At 33.3% G+C, this 20,880-nt stretch overlaps 1 protein-coding gene across 3 annotated transcripts in view; it reads left to right on the top strand.

Moving 5' to 3' along the window:
• Positions 1 to 20,880, top strand: part of LOC140604169 (UDP-glucuronosyltransferase 2A1) — an 84,857-nt gene that overhangs the window by 43,750 nt on the left and 20,227 nt on the right. Inside the window, exon 4 of one of the 3 annotated variants that reach the window (XM_072775270.1) lies at positions 7,625 to 8,256. The exons of the other annotated variants lie outside the window; for them this stretch is intronic. Coding sequence (XP_072631371.1) covers positions 7,625 to 8,256 — 632 coding nt within the window. The remainder of the gene's footprint in view (positions 1 to 7,624; positions 8,257 to 20,880) is intronic. 3 annotated transcript variants of the gene reach the window in all.

The raw sequence follows: 20,880 nt of genomic DNA, 5'->3' as shown, positions 1-20,880 counted from the left end.
TTGGTGAGTATTGTTAAGAGAAGCATTAATTACAAGTGGCTCATCATCTCCTCTGAGTATGTTAAATAGTCCCCAAATTCAAAGATAGGTGTTTATCTCCTGGGATATAAATGAAGACTGAGCTGTTCTGTTACTTAGAGAGAAGAACATAGCTACTATGTTGATTATAAGCTATCCTATGAAGATGGAAGTGAGTGGTCAACATTGTAGAGCTGACACTGGTTCTTAAAAATGAAGAAACAGGAATGCCTGGGCGGCTTAGCAGTTGAGCGTCTGCATTTGGCTCAGGGCATGATCCCGGGGTCATGGGATCCAGTCTGTCATTGGGCTCCCCATAGGGAGCCTGCTTCTTCTGCTGCCTCTGTCTCTGCCTCTCTCTGTGTGTCTCTCATGAATAAATAGATTCTTTAAAAAGAAAATGAGAAAAATAATTTAAAAATGGCCATTTTATGAAACAATTAAGTTGTCAGGATCTGCAACAACTCACATGTGTAGTAAACAGAGACATCTGAATAAGTGCAGCATCTTAATGAAATAAAGGAGTGTGTACATAGAGAACACCTTAGTCATGATATAGGTTTACATTTTTATCTCATTACATTTGTTTTTATCAATGGCTGTTCTCAATCTCCAAAAAATAATTATCATGATCACAATGCTTCTTATTCTCAGATAAGAATTGGTAAGATTATTCTCAGATAAACCTTCCTCATGCTGGCAGTCTCAGAATCACATGTTCCATTGTATTGTGCTTGTAAGTGAATACTGGTAATAAAACCACACAATTTTCCCAGTCATAAGACATGATCCTAATCTTTCTTAACAGTTTGTTCATGGGAATGTAATGAAGATTTCTAAAAATGTTCTTATTCTCCAATTTTGATAATATCATGTTTCTAAACAAATTACACTCTTTTGACTTAAAATGACTATTTAAAGTTTGTCTTTACGGATGTTATTCTTATTGATGCCAGAGACATGAACACTCATATTCAAAAGACCAGGTAAGAAGCAAAAGTACTGAAATGACAGAGTAATTCATTTTTGTGTAAGCCTTCATACATATAGAATGATAAATGAAAATGATAAATGGAACTGGCTTATAAAAATCACTTTTTTCCAATGTGAAGTGATTTTTCTTTTCTTTTTTACTTTAGTTTAAGTGCTCTAAACAAGTCATTGCAATGAATCCATATCCACTCAGGTCTCAAACTATCACACCTAAGTAAATAAATAGGATAACTTTCTGTAAGATTACTTTTCTGCAGTGGAATGCAATAATCTCAGACTGAGTCCTTAATCTCTGCTAATTGCTAAGAATCAGATATTATATTGTCTAAATTACTTCTTTTATTTCAGCATAAGGTATCTGGTTGAAACTCATGGTTCAATATCATGATAGCAATTACAGTTAATATTTGTTGATGTCTTCCCATGTGCTAGACACTGTAATAAATCTTTCATATGTTATATCTCTTAATCTTTACAGTGAATTTGTGAAGAAAAACTACTATCACCAATGGGAAATACCAAGTGCTAAAATAAAATTATATAGTGACTAATAGAAGAAAATAGTTTTCAAATGAAAGTCGGACACCAAACCTTCCAGAAAAACTTTTCTCTCCTTTAAAAATTTTGGGGGCTAATTCATGAATTACTCAGAATATTTTAGGTTTAAACTTTCTTCGGTCCTCTTCCTCTTAGTGGATTTAGCTTTTGATGTCTACTGTTTTATTTCTTACTTATACTAAGTTTCTAAGTTTGCTAACTGGAGTTTAATTGGCTGATGTTATCACTAGGTAACTTGCTGTTTAGGCAAAGGTTTCCATGTGGCTGTTGCCTGCAGCCAGTTGCCTGAGGATAAGTACCTGGTCCCAAGGCAACTTAAAATGCAATGTTGAACTGAAAGTAAGAAAAGGCTTCCGTGGATTTCAAATGTATTTATTTAAAGTTGAACCAGGTAAATTTTATTTTTATGTACATATTAACAACAACAAAAAACCCACCAAGATTGAAGAACATTTAAGAAAAAGAATAATGTAGCATTTTAATACCAGTAAAAATATTTATAATCCATAAACATTACCTATTGCTACCAACAATTTTACCAACAGAAAGTATAGAAACAAATAGCTTTTTTTGAGTGAATAATCCTTATATATTGTATTTATATGAATACAAAATGTATTGTTGGACATGAATAATTAGGTGAATAATCTCCAAGAACTAATGTCATCTATAATAACAGCAGATTTTCCTGTAAATATATTAAATAGAAAAAAACAATAGATCTTAAAAAAATTATGACTATAATATTCAGATCTTTATGTGAACTGAACACAGGTAATTCATGTAAGATAAAGTGCTAGAAATGAAACAAATGTGAATGTATATCTCCAAAATGGTTGATTTCCAATAGTCATTTTAAAGAAGAAAAAATATATTGGAGTTCTTTCCCTGAAGAGTAATGCATGTTGGTTTGGAACTTTTTTTTTCTTTCTTCTCAATCTTTTTCTGGCTTCCTTCTACCTTCCTTTCTTCCTCTATTTTTTTTTAAATGTAAATTAATTGTTTGGTTACAATCTTTCAAATCACCTCTGGTAGCATCCTTCTTTACATAATGACCCTTGAGTGGGATGACAGCCATTAACATAACATCCAAGATGAATTTGCTATGGGACAGGCGCAATTTCAAAAGCCTTGTCACTCTTTTGCTCCCACTCAATGACAGGAAATGGAGATGATCATTTTTATGGATATAATCTTGAATTTTATGTTTGTATTTCTTAAAATAAATCACTAGTGAACTTTGTTACTGAATACATTGTTAGTAAGATATCATTTGTGATGTGCCTCAAGATTAAGCATGACTGGCACCTGTAGAGGAGCCTGTGGTGTTTGGGAATAGCTGCACCAAAGTTCAGGCACCCCAGAGGACCATTATCTGAGAAGTAGAAGGGAGATGGGTCTAGGTGATGAGATCTAGTTAAATTGGTAATTTTTAAAGTAAGATTCTCTCTCTACATTATCATATATAGCTAACATTTATTGAGCATGGATGTTGTTCTGAATAATTTACATGAATTTTTTAAATTCAGTCCTCTCAATGATAAGAAATAGGCTCCAGCATTCTTCACCATTTTATAATAAGGAGGCAGAATAACTTGTCTGAGTTTACAATAAAGCATTTGTCATGAAGCATTGATGCTAGACCCTAAGCTAAAAGGAAAGTTTGAGAAAGAAACTCAGTTTATATAGAATAAAACAATGAGGGAGGAAAAGTGCATCTAATTTTAAGCTTTCAAAAGAATTAACTAAATGCAATCAAGGAACTAAAAAAACAAAAGTTGAAGCTCTACAGTGAAGCTAAAACTCAAAGGTTACTAAAGAGTTGATTACTCAGTTTTTAAAAACAGTATGAAAGATAGTTTCCAAGCTTTTATGGCCTTTGGGACCACCTCCAAATCCAAGAGATAATGAGAAATGAATAGCACAATTAAATTCTAGCCATTCATTGAAATGCTCAGGGAGCACACAGGAAGAGGACACTTTTAACTCAGGTCACGTCATGAGGGAAAAATTGTAAGAAAGAACTTGCAAACCAAAATGTTGTTTTAAGGATTCTTAATTCAGGGATCCCTGGGTGGCTCAGTGGTTTAGTGCTTGCCTTTGGCCTGGGGTGTGGTGCTGGAGTCCTAGGATCAAGTCCCACATCAGGCTCCCTGCCTGGAGCCTGCTTCTCCCTCTGCCTGTGTCTCTGCCTTTCTCTCTCTGTGTCTCTCATGAATAAATAAGTAAATCTTAAAAAAAAAAAAAAAAAAAAAAAAAAGGATTCTCAATTCAAACTGATAGCATTATGCATATTTTAAAGAACTTTAATTTCAGTTTAATTTTATATAAATGAACTAGCCATTCTCCTGTGAGATATATATATATATATATATATATATATATATATATATAAAACACATACATATATACACTTAACAGTGTTAAACAACACAAATTCAGCTGAGTAAATATGGATATCCAATTGGCTTTATTAAACGATTCAGGGATTGGACAGCATATCATCTAGTAAGTAGAGGGGAACTCTGTAGAGCCGTAGAAAAGGAAAGATTTAAACAGGGTGAGTTGGAGGGAATTACTAGCAAAGAATGCAATGTTTAGGCAAAGTTTCCTTCCTAAGGGGAAGAAAAAGTTTAGCAGATTACCTCCTGGTGTTCACCAAGAGATTTCAGTTGGCAGATTAAAAGTTATGAGGGGGTGAGCCTAATACCTTAAGTTAAGTATTAAGTCTTGGTTTAGTGACATGGGACCTTAACATGACTTCATTTTGGGCCTGTGCCTCTTTTAAAAGCACATGGCTTATTAAATATGATTCTGAAAACTTTATCTGTTTTATTACTATTTGGAGAACTTCCTTTTGAAGTAAGCAGAGTGAGAATGAGAATTTTGATTCAAAGTACAGGGACAATATTCTAATTAGTACAAACTTTCTCTGGCTGACTTATTTTTTACTCATGCTATTCGTATATTGATGTTTCATAGACATATTTAAGAATATTATTTTCTGGGCTCTTTAATCATGTTTAAGATGTCATCTTATCAAATAGTCACAATTATGAAACGTAATGGTTTTCTAATTTTTGCTGTTATAAAATGTATCTCACATTTTAAAAAGTAAAAGAAAGAAGAAAGAATATTGGGCTGGAAACTGGAATCCCTAGGCATTCATCTCATCTGCCACTTACTGGCAATTGTGACTTCAAGATAATATAAACCTTCCTCGATCTGCGTTCTTACATATAAAATGATGGAGTTGGACAAATTGAACACATGGTTTCTCTCTTCTTCTTTCATGAAGAAAATAAACATGTTTAATCATTTTAAATCCCTGAACTTCATTTTTTCACGATATCAGGCATATTTGGCAGGAGTTGTTATTTATCCCATTGATGGAAAATTAAATCTAAGCTTATATCTACATGTCCCTAAACACAATTTATTTTTTATCTTCTTAAAATGTTTGAATTTGCATTGCTATATTGCAGGCACACAGGGAATTGGAAAATAAATAAAACAGACACCTACATTGACACCAGTGAAATTAAACACTGTAACATCCAAGTATAATTTGAAAACAAAAAACATATACATTAGCTATTAATAAATTCTATTATCTGCTATTGTCCTTCAGTAAATTAGATAGTTATGTTATTGTCCTGAAAAGGCCACTTAACTGGGACAAAGGGACTCCTTGAATGCCACAGATACGGACAGTCAGAGGCTACGATAGGACGAAAGACTCAGAGTCTCACTGAATTTTAATCTTAGGGACTCAGACTTAGAGCCTGAGGCTTTGTTCCTCCAGTTTTTAAGAGAGCTAGCAAGTTGGCTATCGGAATGATTGACTTTGGGAAGCAGAGAAAAACATATTTACTTCAAAAGGCAAATAGGCTAGTGGCTCCAAGAAGGGGAAGGGGAGGAACTCTGTTTGGAGAACAATGTGGTCAAAAGTCAGTGTTTAGGACCTTCAGTAACCCCAGTGTGTTGAAGATTAGGAGATTCAGTTCTCAGATAGGCTCTGCTACTGGCTGCCCACACTTAAACTGTTTTTTTTTTTTTCTTTTATTCAGGGTAAGTAGGGCTGCCTACATGCATTTAATTCAAGGATATATTTTGATAAGATTTTAAGTGCTAATGTCACTATTGCTAATGACTAATCCCTACTTAATTATTATATTCCACTTAATGAACCTCAATAATTGGACAAGTCTAAGTATTTTATTGATAAACCTTTGGTTATGCCTTGTATGTTATATTTTGTCTCCTTTTTATTGAAAGGTCATGATAGCAACAGATTTATGAAGATGCATCAAATTCTTTTCATTAGGCCTATTTTAATGGTCATCAGGGTGTTTGCTGTTGGGCTTCAAAATCTAAATAATTTCTAAAGTATAGACATTATATTCAAATTGATGCTGACTCTTGAAAGGATGCAATTTTAATAATTCTAAAAGCATCGCTTCTCTCTTTCCTCTTTCCTTTTCTCTTTCTGGTCTTTTTGTTACTTAAAGGCCTATAATTAGTCAATTCAAGGACAACAGAGTGGGAATAGAAAACAAACCACTTAATTTACATTCTCAATTCCTGATTTCTATCCTTTTAATGACATTATTTGTTCTTATTTTCTCTTTTTAATGGCAATCTCTAATGATTATAACTTTTAAAATAGCATCATTACATAGTTGTCCTTGTTCAGTTTGGCATTTACTAAGAATCTCAACAGATAATTATTATTGTATCTATGTCTAGTTGTCATTCTCTAGCTAGCCTATTGGCTTACTGATCAATCGACATAAATTTATTAAACTACAAATATTATCAAACTTTTGTTCTGAATCAAGCAGTTTACAAAGAAACTTTACAGATCATATTGCTAATCCACAAAGTAATATAACAAATTAACATCATTATTTCTCACGTATGCATGAGAAGGCTAAGGGTAAAGGTAATTTCCCAGGGTCACAAAACTTGTAAAAGAACAGTTTTTTGAAAAAAGAAAAAGAAAAAAGAAAAATTTTTGAATCTGGGGTTGTTGAATTCTAGTGTCTAGCTAATTTAGGCTACTACATAGCTCTTAGTGAAAAGCTTGTGGTACTAGGCCCTAATCTTCTTGATCTGTATATGGACACGTCATGAAAGAAAGTGACAAATTCCTTGCAATGAGGAGATGATTATCAATATGCTTTATCAGAGAAGAAAATTCTCCTCTGCCAAATGTGTAGTAATTTGCTCTATAATTCAATTAATCTAAAACATCTTGAAATGTTTGAGAAAAACTTCTAAGTGAAGATTATTTTTGGTTTTTCTTCCTAAATATGAGCCATGGGGAATTAATAATAATGCTGGTCATTATACATTGCCAAAGTTGCAAAAACTTACAAAGATGAGACATAATCCATAGAAATCCAGCAACTTCTCAAATGATGTTATGATAATAGTCCCAATTGCCCTACTTTGTCATATATTTTTGGGTATGCAACTCAACAATAATTTCATTTTCTATGAAATAGAGCAAGTAATTTATGCTACACAAGATTCTGGAAAGGACTGAATTAAATAATGTATGTAAAAATGCCTTGTAATAAGACATCTATCTTGAAGTTACAATAAGTTTTGAGAAAGTGGCTTTAGCAGTAAGAACTATTATTTTTGTTTAACCTAATTTTAGGAAAGATAAAGATACATTTTTATAATTATTGTCACATAGTACACAGACACCAGGCTTATAAATTGACTTCCTTTCAAATGGGAATTTATTTATTTCTGTTGTTAAAATAATAACTTTAATGCACATAAAGGTTTGAATTATATTGTTTTCCTTTTAACCTATAGATCAATTGACTTATGAATGAGTGTATCCATCACTTTAAACATTATTTTATTTGAAAAAAAAACCCTAAATATACTTTGAAAATTTCTTTTTATCTTGAAAGATCTACAGTAGGATGGTTTTAATAATGGATATCACCATGCCTAAGAAGTTTGTCCAGCTGCTGGTTTTTAATTTGACTTTGACTGAAATTGTTTTAAGTGGAAATGTGCTAATTTGGCCAACGGATGGTAGCCATTGGTTAAATATTAAGATCATTCTAGAAGAGCTGATTCAAAGAAATCACAATGTGACTGTACTGGCTTCATCAACAACTCTATTCATCAATTCTAATCCTGATTCTTCTGTGAATTTTGAGGTAATACCTGTCTCCTTTACAAACGACAACTTAGATTCCTTAATTGAACACATGATAATGCTATGGATAGACCACAGACCAACTCCTCTCACACTCTGGAGTTTCTATAAAGAACTAGGAAAACTTCTAGATACTTTTTTTCGAATCAATATACAAATCTGTGATGGAGTATTAAGCAACCCCAAGTTAATGGCAAGACTTCAGAAACGTGGTTTTGATGTGTTAGTAGCAGACCCAGTAACTATCTGTGGGGACCTCGTTGCTCTGAAATTAGGAATTCCATTTGTGTATACATTGAGGTTCTCTCCAGCTTCCACAGTTGAGAGACACTGTGGGAAAATCCCAGCACCTGCCTCCTATGTACCTGCAGCTTTGTCAGAGCTCACTGACCAGATGACCTTTGGTGAGAGGGTTAAAAATACTATCTCTTATCCTCTGCAAGACTACATATTTCAGTCCTACTGGGGAGAATGGAATTCATACTACAGCAAAGTTCTAGGTAAGTCTCTAAACTATTTTCATATTAATGTCTCCATATACTTCATTTATTCTTGTTGGTAATACAGCAGAAGTTTTCCATCCCACTGCACATGCCAGGCTGAAGTAAATACACACATTATATATAAAACCCTCATATAAGATCATCCTTTTTGGATAAATTCCAAATATAGAAAATATAATGGTGATACTAATATGTATTCTAATGCTTCAGTGCAAATAATCTTGTGCCTATTTAGGTAATGTCTTTTCAATGAGTAAATCAATCCTTGAATATAAATGAAAGTGCCTCTACTAGGATGAATCGCGACACAGATAAAAAAATACCTGGCAAACATTTTGAAGTGATACATGATTTCCTTTCCCTCCGTCATTCCTCATTCTCTTCTTTGTCTGCAGAAAACTTTCAAAAAGCCTAGGACTGGGCATTGGAAAGCTGACTTTATAACCCCCCAGCCCCCCAAGTCCCCCCAAGAGCCACCACTCTCTCCCCAGTATCTCACCAGCCTTAAGCTCCTCTGGGTGCTTACACTAGCATGGCTCCAACTTAAATTTCTCTGTATCCAGGCACCTGGGTGGCTTAGTGGTTGAGCGTGTACCTTCAGCTCAGTGCATGATCCCAGGGTCCTGGGATCCAGTCCTGAATCAGGCTCCGTGAAGGGAGTCTGCTTCTCCCTCTGCCTCTCTGTGTCTCTCATCAATAAATAAATAAAAGTTTTTAAAAAAATAGATGATAGATGATAGATAGATAGATAGATAGATAGATAGATAGATAATAGATTTCTCTGTATTCTTCGGCAATCCTCAAGTCTCCTTGCTTCACACATTCCTTATGAGGATCAAATAAAATAATGCAAAGGGCTCTGGTTTATTTATCTTTTTGATCTCTTTCTGATCCTCATGAACCTTCCTTCATTTTTCTATTTTCTTCTCTCCCGAATGGTTTTTCTCAGATTTATCAGGTATTAATTAACAAGTATTAATTAACAGCAGAAATTAACCATTAATCTTACCAACACTAGTTTCTCAGCTTTCCTCCCTCCCACTCTTTATTTATTTTCCTTTCTTTCTCCTTCCTCTCTTCTATCCCTCTCTCTCTCTCCCTCTCCCCCTTCCTTCTTTTCTTCTATCATGCTTTCCTTGTGTAAAAAAAAAAAAGTATTTATTGAACACCAACCTGGTACCTGCCTCTTTTTTAGGTACAGTTGGCAAACATCAACATCTACACTCCCCATAGAGCTTACATACTAGTAAGAGCATACAGAAAATAAAGAAATAAAATGTAAGGTGTTAGACTGTGATATATGCTATGTAGTAAAATAAGAATAGGTAGTTCTGGGAGCAGGGTTACACTTTTAAATACAGTAGCAAGGAAGTTCTCAAAGGGTGACATTTGAATGAAGACCTGAGGGCAATGAGTATGAGAGCCATTGGGATCCCTGGGGGAAAAGTATTTTAGACATCCATAAGAACAAGTAGAAAAATCTGTGGCAAGCCATAGAAGCAGGAATATCCTCACTGTTATGTGACCTTTATCTTACTTTTCACAAGCAGAATTTGTATATATATATTTTTCTTTCCTGGATTTTGGAATATTCTTCATCCAATTTTCCATCACTTACACTTTTAAACTTCTTCATAGAGTCATCTAGAAGGAAGAGATTAAACATACCACGCATATATAAATAAAATATATGCAAGATAATTAAAATTTGTGTATACTTTTGAAGATACTATGATTAGAATTTTGAAAGCAAAATTCTGTGTTTTTATATTCATCATAATGTCACATAACTACATTTTCTTTTTCCTGGATTCCAAATTTCATGACTGAATGACATATTCTGATTTAAATTTAGATATTAACTTATGATTATTTTCTAAGGCATTTGAAATGTGTCCTATAATAATTGTTTCTGCTCATATATGCATCACATACCAACTACTATAGGTATTGAGTGAGTTAACAGTCTCTATTCCTTAAATAAAGGAATTACGAAAAGCAAGGTGGTGAGGGTTCTTGGAAAGTACCTGGGATTCTGAGTTCACATTCCATTTACTGTGTAATTTCAGGCAAGTGACTTAAATTCTGAGTCACAACATTTCTACCCTTTTAAAAGGGGATAATTATATCACTGTGCCCTTTAGGATGATCATATGACACCATATAGATGGATGTCTTATGTCAATTATAAAGAACCACACTAATGTTAAACATATTTTGCATATATGTGTGTGTGTGCCCATGTGTGTGTGTGTGTGTGTGCATGCGTGTATGCAAAGAATAAATGGCCTCTGGGGTATACTAAGTCTTCCTTCTGAGAAGGAACCATGACAGGTTATATAATGTATGGAAAGCCTTTGTAAAACAGAATGTTCTCAACTTCTCATTTTCACAGGATCATAATCTAGTTTCAGAAATCTCACATTCTGAGAGATTAGATATCTTATTTACTTAAATCCTCTATACGCCTCATGTTACTAAACATACTTGAAGGACAAGGAACTGCCTTGGATATTTTATTTCAAATTAAAGCATTGGGGGTGATATAATCCTATTAAGTCTTTTGTTCACATTTTTAAAGTATTAGGGACACCTGATAGCTGTAAACTGATACTGAAATAGAGAAGGTAGTTTACATTTGATATTATTAGCAAACATAGGAGAACACAGGAGATTTAATAACATCAAATTTCTGAAATTTTCCATCTCCATGTCTATTCTTTAGTCTGTGGGAAAAATTGACTGGAAAATTAGCATGTTTATAGTGATACAGGAAAATCCCAAATATCTATTCTGAAGGAAACAAGTTAGAAGGAAATATCTAACTGTACTGGTTAAAAATCTTACCTCCTTCTCTGATGACTTTCAGTCATCATTCAGTTTTCCCTCCCTTCCCCTCTGATCCTCTGCCCTGTTTCTTATATTCCACATTTGAATGAAACCATATGATAATTGTCATTCTCTGATTGACTTATTTCACTAAGCATAATACCCTCCAGATCCAACCAGGTCAATGTAAATGGTAAGTATTCATCCTTTCTGATGGCTGAGTGATATTCCATTATGTACATATATATGCTATAGTAAAAGAAGCATATAACAAGTTATAAATAAAATTCTTTTCCATCTTCTTTATCTATTCATCTATCAATGGACATCTCAGATCTCCACAGTTTGTCTATTGTGGACATTGCCTCTATAAACATTGGGGTGCAGGTGCCCCTTCGAATCGCTACATTTGTATCATTGGGGTAAATACTTAGTAGTGCAATTGCTGAGTCGTAGGTTAGCTCCTCTTCCCGAGGAAACTTCATCTCATTTTCCAGAGTGGCTGTACCAGCTTGCATTCCCACTAACAGTGTAAGAGGGTTCCCCTTTCTTTGCATCCTCACCAACATTCGTTGTTTCCTGTCTTATTCATTTAAGCCATTCTGACTGATGTGAAGTGGTATCTCATTATGATTTTGATTTGTATTTCCCTGATGATGAGTGATGTGAAGCATTTTTCATGTGTCTGTAGGCCATTTGTAGGTCTCCTTTAGAGAAATGTCTGTTCTGTTTTCTGCTCATTTCTTGACTGGATTATTTGTTCTTTGGGGGTTTAATAAATCTTTATTGATCTTAGATACTAGCCATTTATTTGATATGTCATTTGCATATATCTTCTTCCATCCTGTAGGTTGCCTTTTAGTTTTGTTGACTGTTTTCTTTGCTGTGCAAATGCTTTTTATCTTGAAGAAGTCCCAATAGTTCATTTTTTCTTTTGTTTCCCTTGCCTTTGAAGACATGTCTAACAAGAAGTTGCTGGCTGAGGTCAACGAGGTTGCTGCCTGTGTTCTTGTCCAGGATTTTGATGGATTCCTATCTCACATTTAGGTCTTTTATCCATTTTTATTCTATTTTTGTGTATGGTATAAGGAAATGGTCCAGTTGCATTCTTCTGTATGTGGCTATCCAATATTCCAAACACCATTTGTTGAAGAAACTGTCTGTCCTTTTTCCACTGGATATTCTTTCCTGATTTGTCAAAGATTAGTTAACCATAGAGTTGAAGGTCCATTTCTGGATTCTCTATTCTGTTCCATTGACCTATGTGTCTGTCTTGATGATGACAGCTTTGCAATGGAGTTTGAAGACCAGCATTGTAATGTCACCAGCTTTGGTTTTCTTTTTCAAAACTCCTTTGGCTATTCGAGGTCTTTTCTGGTTCCATATACATTTTAGGATTATTTGTTCCAGCTCTGGGTAATCTATCTTTTGAAGTAAGACATAAATCATAATTTTACAGCTTACTGAAGTTTCAAAGCGTGAAACTACCCATGCAACGAGCGCCCAAATCTAGAAACAAAACATTATACCCATAACTCCTCTTTCTTCTCATGCCAGTCCTTACAACTCCTAAGGGTAACCACTTTCTTAACTTCTAACAATACAAGTTAGTTTGGCGTGATTTTAGACTTTAACCACACATTGTGTACTCTTGTATTTTGCTTCTTTTGCTAATGTTTTTATATTCACCTAAGTTGTTGGATATAGATATAGTTTGTTCATACTCAAAGTTACATAGATTCTATTGAATTAATATGCTACATTTTATTTACCCATTTTGCTGTTGACAAACATATGGACTATCCTGGTTTTGGCTATTTATGATAAACATTGCTATGAACATTCTTGTACATATCTTTTGGTGAATATGAGTGTGTCATATCTGAGTGGAGTGCTAGGTCATAGGATATGTATTTGTTTAGCTTTAATACATACTGCTAAAATCTAGTTTCTCTCAAGTGCTTGTGCCAATTAATAATCCCATCAGCCATTTACTAGGATTCCAATTGTTTCTTATTCTCACCAACACTATGTATTTTCTTTTTGCCTTCTGTAAAAGAGTATAACCATGCGGTTAATGTGCAGGGTTATCTCATTTTTTAAAAAGATTATGAGCTAATTTATACGTGGTAAAAGTTAAGTGCATAAAGTTTGCAGTGTGATGTGTTTTGTCAAATTTAAGTATCTCTGTAACCAGCACATGAATTAATTTCTGGGATCTCTTTTCTAAAAAAGCTGGTCTCCAAATCTTTTCAGAGTGAGTAACTCCTATCGTTTGGTTTTCATTCTTCATTCTGATTGACTTTTATTTTCCTTTTGTGAGCTTTTTAAAAGCATTCTCTAATAACTTGAACTCTAAAAGCAACACGATTACATTGCCACTCATGTTCAGTTTGTGCTCTGTCAAGCAGCTCTGGTCTAGCTCTATTTAGTGATTCTGCAGCAAATGCTCTTGCTAATTGTACCATCTTTACTATTAACTTATTAAAGTTACTCTTATTAAACACGTACCAAGAGCTTTGATAGGTACAATACAGAGATTATTACTAATACACACACACACACACACCAAGAATGATCATTATCTTTTACATTGGAGCCTTCAAAATTCAGAAAGATTAGGCAACTTTTCTGAAATCACAAAATATGTAACTTAACCAGATAAAGACCGCATGTATATTGAATCCACTACATAAAGAAATTTATATTCCCAGGAATAATTACCACCCCCTAATTTCCAGGATTTTAAATTGAGAAGTCATAGATGGGGAAGAGAAAGAAACAAGTCTGCCAAACTCCCACTGTTTGCTTGGTGATCTGGTGTTTCCTATGAGCATTCTCTCCCCCAACTTTCCTGAGGGCACTGTTGTGACATTATTTCAACTTGACAGATTTTGTTTTGCAAGTTAAAAATCTTTGAATATTTTGGTAACATACTGGCTGTCTTGTCACAGAGAAGTGTGTGGTCTCAAGTTTACAGAACTTTGCTCTGTCTTCATTGAACAGCATACAGGTCCTGGGTACCCTTGGCCTCTTCTGCTTGCTTATGTTGTTATAAGAATTTTGAAATAATTTTAACTAGCTCTAGAGGAGAAAAAGAACTAATTATTTTCACTGGCATACAATTAAGTGCAAATATTTGGTTTAAACTCACATTTTTATGAATCACCATTTCAAGAATATATTAATAATAATAACAATTATTATTTTACTTTAAAAATCATCTGTGTGTCTTCTGGAGTGCTTACCGATGTTTCTTATATAAAGGTTTTACATATTTGTTGTTAAATTTCAGCCAACTGATTTGTTTTGTTGGTGGTGCTATAAATGAGTTCCCTCTTCCTTTTCTCTGCCACTGGCCATTGTATGTATACAAAAATCCTAATTATCATTCAATTTCAATTTCATATCCTCATATTTGTCCATATTATCCTGTACTTTACAATAGTTATCTAGACACAGGTTCATTAAACTGATACTAGAAATAAATTACATCTCCCTTTCTAATTCCTATGTCACTGGTCCCCTTCTCTTGTCTAATGTTACTTCTAATAAATTCAGACTTTTTAAATAATAGTGAAGATAATTGTCTTTATCTTTTATTTTTAAATTTAATTGAAATAACTAAATTTTATTCATATCATTTTTGTATATATCATTAATATTTTGCTGGATATATTTTTATTGATAGACAAAGGGCTGGATAGAAACAAAATTAAAAATATTCCACTTTTAGGCATTTCTTTAAGATTTTAGTACCATATCATAAACATTTCATGAAAATAACCTCTGTTTTCCTTCTTTTCCCATGCCTGTAATACTTTAAGAGCTCTTTTATTTTTGATATTTTAAGGTTGAGTATAATTTTCTATTTTTTTCTCCAAATTTATTGAGATACAATTGACAGGTAATATTATGTAAATTTAAGGTGTACAAAGCAATGGTTTGATAGATCAACATATTGTAAAATGATTATTACAGTAAAGTTAGTTTTAACATTTCTATCACCTCATATAGTTAGCAGTTGTGTGTGTGTGTGTGTGTGTGTGTGTGTGATGAGAACTTATTCTTTTTTTTTAAAGATTTTATTTATTTATTCATGAGAGACAGAGAGAGACAGAGAGGCAGAGACACAGGTAGAGGGAGAAGCAGGTTCCATGCAGGGAGCCCGACATGGGACTCAATCCCGGGTCTCTAGGATCAGGCGCTGGGCCGAAGGCGCTAGACCGCTGAGCCACCCGGGCGTCCCCAGAACTTACTCTTTTTTTAAAAAAATATTTTTTATTCATTTATTCATGAGAGACACAGAGAGAGAGGCAGAGACACAGGCAGAGGGAGAAGCAGACTCCACACAGGGAGTCCGATGTGGGACTCGATCCGAGGACCTCAGGATTATGCCCTGGGCTGAAGGCAGGCTCTAAACTGCTGAGCCACCCAGGCATCCCCAGAACTTATTCTTTTAGCAACTTTCAAATAGATGATGGAATATTGGTAACTATAGTTACCATGTTGTACATTACATCTCCAGAACTTACTTATCTCATAACTGGAAGTTTATAACCTTTGGTCACCTTCACTCATTTCTCTGCCTCTCAGTATCCATTCCTGGCAACCACCATTCTACTCTCTGATGAGTTTGGCTTTTTTTTTTTTTTAATTTCCATATACAGGTGAGATCATATAGAATTTATCTTTCTCTGTTTGACTTGTTTCACTTAACATAACACTCTCAAGTTTCATCCATGTTATTGAAAATGGTACGTTTCCCTTCTTTCTTATGTCTACTTTTTTTATTATGTCTACTTTTTATTTCATTGTGAGGCATATATATATATATATATAATATATATATATATATATACTATATATATATATACACACAATCATAACTTCTTCATTCATCTGTCAATGGACACCTCAGTAGTTTCCATATTTTGTCTGTTGTGAGAATGCTGCAATAAACATGAAAGTACAAATATCTTTCCAAGACAGTAAGTTAATTTCCTTTTGATATATACCGAGAAGTGAAATTGCTGGCTCATATAGTATCCCTATTAATTTTCTATTTAATTTTCTGAGGTACATTTCTACATTTACTTTTCCCACAGTGGCTGAACCAGTTTACATTCCCACCAACAGTGCATAAGGGTTCCTTTACTAAAACTTTGCCAACACTTATTGCTTATCTTTTTGATAATAACCATTTTAACAAGTGTGAGATGATAACTCATCATGGTTTTAAGTTGCGTTTCCTGGTGATTAGTGATATTGAGCACCTTTTCATATACCTGTTGGCCATTTTTATGTTTTCTTTGGAAAAATATCTCTTTAGGTCTTCTTCCCACTTTTAATTGGATTATTTGAGGTCTTCTACTATTGAGTTACATGAGTCTCTTTCATATTTTGAATATTAACCTTTCATCAGATATGTGGTTGCAAATACTTTCTCCCATTCTGTAGTTTAGGTTTCCATTTTGCTTCTTTTGCTTTGCAGAAGCTTTTGAGTTTGATGTGGTACCAATGATTTATTTCTGCCCTTGTGGTTTGTGCTTTGGGTTTCATCCATAAAATCATTGGCAAAACCAATACCAAGAAACTTTGGTTCTATGTTTTCTTCTAGGACTTTTATGGTTTCAGGTCTTATATTATTTTGAGTTAATTTTTGTGAGTGGTGTGAGATAGGGATTCAATTTCATTCTTTGGCATGTGAATATCCAATTTTCCCAGCTTCATTTATTGAAGAGACTATCTTTTCTCTATTAAGTATTCTTGGTTTCCTTGTCAATTGTTAAGTAACCATATATGTATGGGTTTATTTCTGAGTTCCCAATTCTGATCTATTGATCTATGTGTCTGCTTTTATGTCAGTATCATATTATTTTAATTACTGTACCTTGTAAATATAGTTTAAAATCAAGAAATGTGAGGCCTCCAGCTTTGATCTTTTTTCTTGGAATTACTTTGGCTATTCAGGGTCTTTTGTGGTTCCATACAAATTTTAGTATTGTTTTTCCTATTTCTATAAAAAAATGTGATTGGAATATTGATAGGGATTTTACTGAATCTACAGATTGCTTTGGTAATGTGGACATTTTAACAATATCAATTTTTATAGTATGAACACAAGAGATCTTTCCCTTTATTTGTGTCTACTTCAATTTTTTTCATTGATGTTTTAAAGTTTTCCATGGTCAATTAGAGGTCTATATGTGAGACCTGAAACCATAAAAATCCTAGAAAAGTGCACCATTTGAAATTTCTCAGACATTAGTCATAGCAAAATTTTTCTAGATATGTCTCCTAAGGAAAGGGATAAAAAGCAAAAATAAACTATTGGGACAACATCAAAATAAAAAGCTTCTGCATAGCAAAAGAAACAATCAACAAAACTAAAAGACAGCCTACTGAATGTGAGAAGGTATTTGTAAATAATATATTCAATCAAAGCTCAGTATCCAAGATATATAAAGAACTTATACAACTCAAAACCCCAAAAACAAATAATCCAATTTAAAAATGGGTAGAAAACATGAATATCTCCAAAGAAGACATACAAATGGTCAAGACATATAAAAAGATGCTCCACATCACTCATCATCAAGCAAATGCCAGTTAAAACTAGGTGAGGTGAGGTATCATTTCACATCTGTCAGAATGGCTAAAATCAAAACCACAAGAAAAAAGTCTTGACAAAAAGGAACCCTCATGCACTGTTAATAAGAGTGAAACTGGCATAACCACTGTGGAAAACAATATGGAGTTTTCTCAAAAAATAAAAAAATAGAATTACCATATGATCTAGTAATTCCACTATTGAGTATTTACTTAAATATTTTATTTTATTTATTCAAAAAATATATGTACCCCTATGCTTATTGAAACATTATTTATAATAGTCAAGTTATGGAAACAACTGATGTCCATTGAAAAATGAATGGATAAAGAAAATGTGATTTATTATATATATATATTATATATATATATATATATAATATATATATATCATATAATGAATGTAATACATGTATACACATACACAGTGGAATGCTATGCAGCCATGGGAAAAAAATGAAATCTTGCCATTTGCAACAATCTGGATGGTTCTAGAGACTATAATGCTAAGTGAAATTAGTCAGAGAAAGATAAATACCATATGATTTCATATACATGTAGAATTTAAAAGAGAAAACAAAGAAAGAAAGAAAAAGGAGACTTTTAACTATAGAGAACAAACTGATGGTTACCAGAGGGGAGTTGATGGGGTGGGGGAGGATGGATGTAATAGATGAAGGGAATTAAAAGTACACTTTTCATGATGAATACTGAATAATGTATAGAATTGTTGAATCACTATGGTATACTTGAAACTAATATAATACTGCATGTAAACTATACTGAAATTAAAATAGAAAAATAATACAGTTTTCCAGGTACAGATCTTTCACTTCCTTGGTTAAGTTTATCCCCAAGTATTTCATTATTTTTGATGCTATAGTAAATAGCATAAAAATAATATTTTTAAATTAATTTTACAGCTATTTTGTTAGTATGTTAAAACAACTGATTTTTGTATGGTGAGTGTGTATCCTGCATCTTTATTAAATTCATTTATTAGTTTTAACAGACTTCTGGTGGAATCTTTAAAATTTTCTATATATAAAAGGATGTCATCTTCAAGCAGAAAAAAATTTACTACTTCTTTTCTAATTCAGATGTCTTTTATTTATTTTTCTTGCTTGACTGCTTTTACTAGGACTTCCAATATTATGTTGTATAGGAATGCTGAGAGTAGGCATCCTTCTGATCTTAGAGGAAAAGCTTTCAGTCTTTCACTATTGTGGATGATGTTACCTATGGGCTTGTTATGATTTTCTGTAAAATATCTTGAGCTGGGGAACTTATTGCAGGAGAGTGTTTGTCAATATTTATACTTCCTAAAATTTAGAAGTTTCTTTTTCTACTTCTGTCAATTTTGGTTAATGTTAAATAGGATAGATAGGTAGATGATAGATAGATAGATAGATTATAGATAGATAGATAGATAGATAGATAGATAGATAGATAGATAATATAATTTTATCCATCTTTAAGTTGTCAAATATATTTTCTTAGAGTTCTAGCTTAAGTGACTAGCTTTTTAGTGTCTTCTTTTTATTATTTTTTAGATTTATTTATTTGAGAGAGAGAAGAAAGAGAGAGAGAGAGATGGCACATGAGCCAGGGGAGGGGTAGAGGGAGAGGAGGCAAGAGAGGGAAAAAAATCTCAAGCAGACTTCTTGCAGAGCATGGAGGCCAATGAGAGGTTCAATTTCATGACCTTGAGACTATGTCCTGAGCTGAACTCAAGAGTTGAGTTGCTCAACCAGCTGAGCCACCCATGAGCCCCTTAAGTGTCTTCTTTACATCTTCTTTCTTTACATTTTTAAAGTTCTTTTTTATTATGATTTTTCTGCTTCCCCTATAATGCATTCCCATTTGCAGTCATCTCCCACACTGACTCTAGTCTTGGCTATTTGCCTTGCTTTGGCCTATGTGACTTTAGTGAATGTAATACATGTGGCAGTTTACTCTCTTTGTTCTGTGATATTTAAAAATATGTATATTAATGCAAATATTTATTCAGAATAAGAAATCTTCACAAAGGATTCATTTTGTGAAAAAAGACAAATGCCATAAGTATCACAGAATTCAGAAAAATAACATATTTTTGAATTTACTTCCTGACATTTCTTTATAATATTTTTCATTACTTTTTTGGCTGAATATTCTTTAATTGCCATATTCACATGACATTTTATAATTCTGTTTTCTATAGAGAATAAGGATAATTCAACATGCTCCGTAGCATGCTTGATCAAAATTTATTTTACACTATTGATAATTAAAGAAAAAAAATTTTCTGCTTCACAACTTGCTTTTGGGTCCTATCAGTTGAACTTTCAGGATTATTGCCAAATTTGAGAAGATATTTGTAAAGTTTCTTTTAAAAGAGTTGTAAGGTTTGAAAGAACATTCCATAGACCAAATTCTGGCTTGCTCTGTATAATTTTTTTAAATTTAAAACATTTTTATTTTTATGTTTTTGTTAAGGTATAATTAACATTCAGCATGTTAATTTCAAGTATACAATATATTGATCTAATATGTATATATTGCAAAGCAATCACCACAGTAAGTCTTGTTATTTCTGTCACTATACATACTTACAGAATTTTTTTGTGTGATGGAAGATTTACTTCCTTAGCAAGTTTCAGATATGCAGTACAGATTACTAACTATAGTCGCTGTGCTATGCATTACAGCCTCATGACTATTTATTTTATAACTGGAAGTTTGTACCTTTTGATTCCCTCTACGCATTTCACTCACCCCGTCTCCAGCAACCAGCAATTGTTCTCTGTACCCATAGGCTTGTTGCTGTTGTTGTTGTCGTTGTTGTTAGATTCTACGTATAAGTGAGATCATATGGTATGCGCCTTTCTCTAACTTGATTCATTTAGCATGATGTCCTCAGGGTCCATTCATGTTGCTGTGAACTTTTTGTGTTGTGATTTAAACTTCTAGCATGCTGAATGGTGAGGGACACACAACTCAGAATACTCACCCACAAAGATATCAGCCAAAACATCCATATGACCCATAGGATCAGCTAGCACTTGGATAACTCAGATTCACATGAGCATGAACAAGGTCAGCCCAGGATAGCTCTGCCTAGCTAGATCAGAATTGTGAGCAGAGTCAAAACTAAATAGAAAGTTGTTGCTTTAAGACTATAAGGCTTTGGGAAGTCTG

The sequence above is a fragment of the Canis lupus genome, chromosome 14 (assembly GCF_048164855.1).
Source record: "Canis lupus baileyi chromosome 14, mCanLup2.hap1, whole genome shotgun sequence".
Taxonomy (NCBI): Eukaryota; Metazoa; Chordata; class Mammalia; order Carnivora; family Canidae; genus Canis; species Canis lupus.
This window is presented reverse-complemented; position numbering and strand designations above follow the sequence as displayed.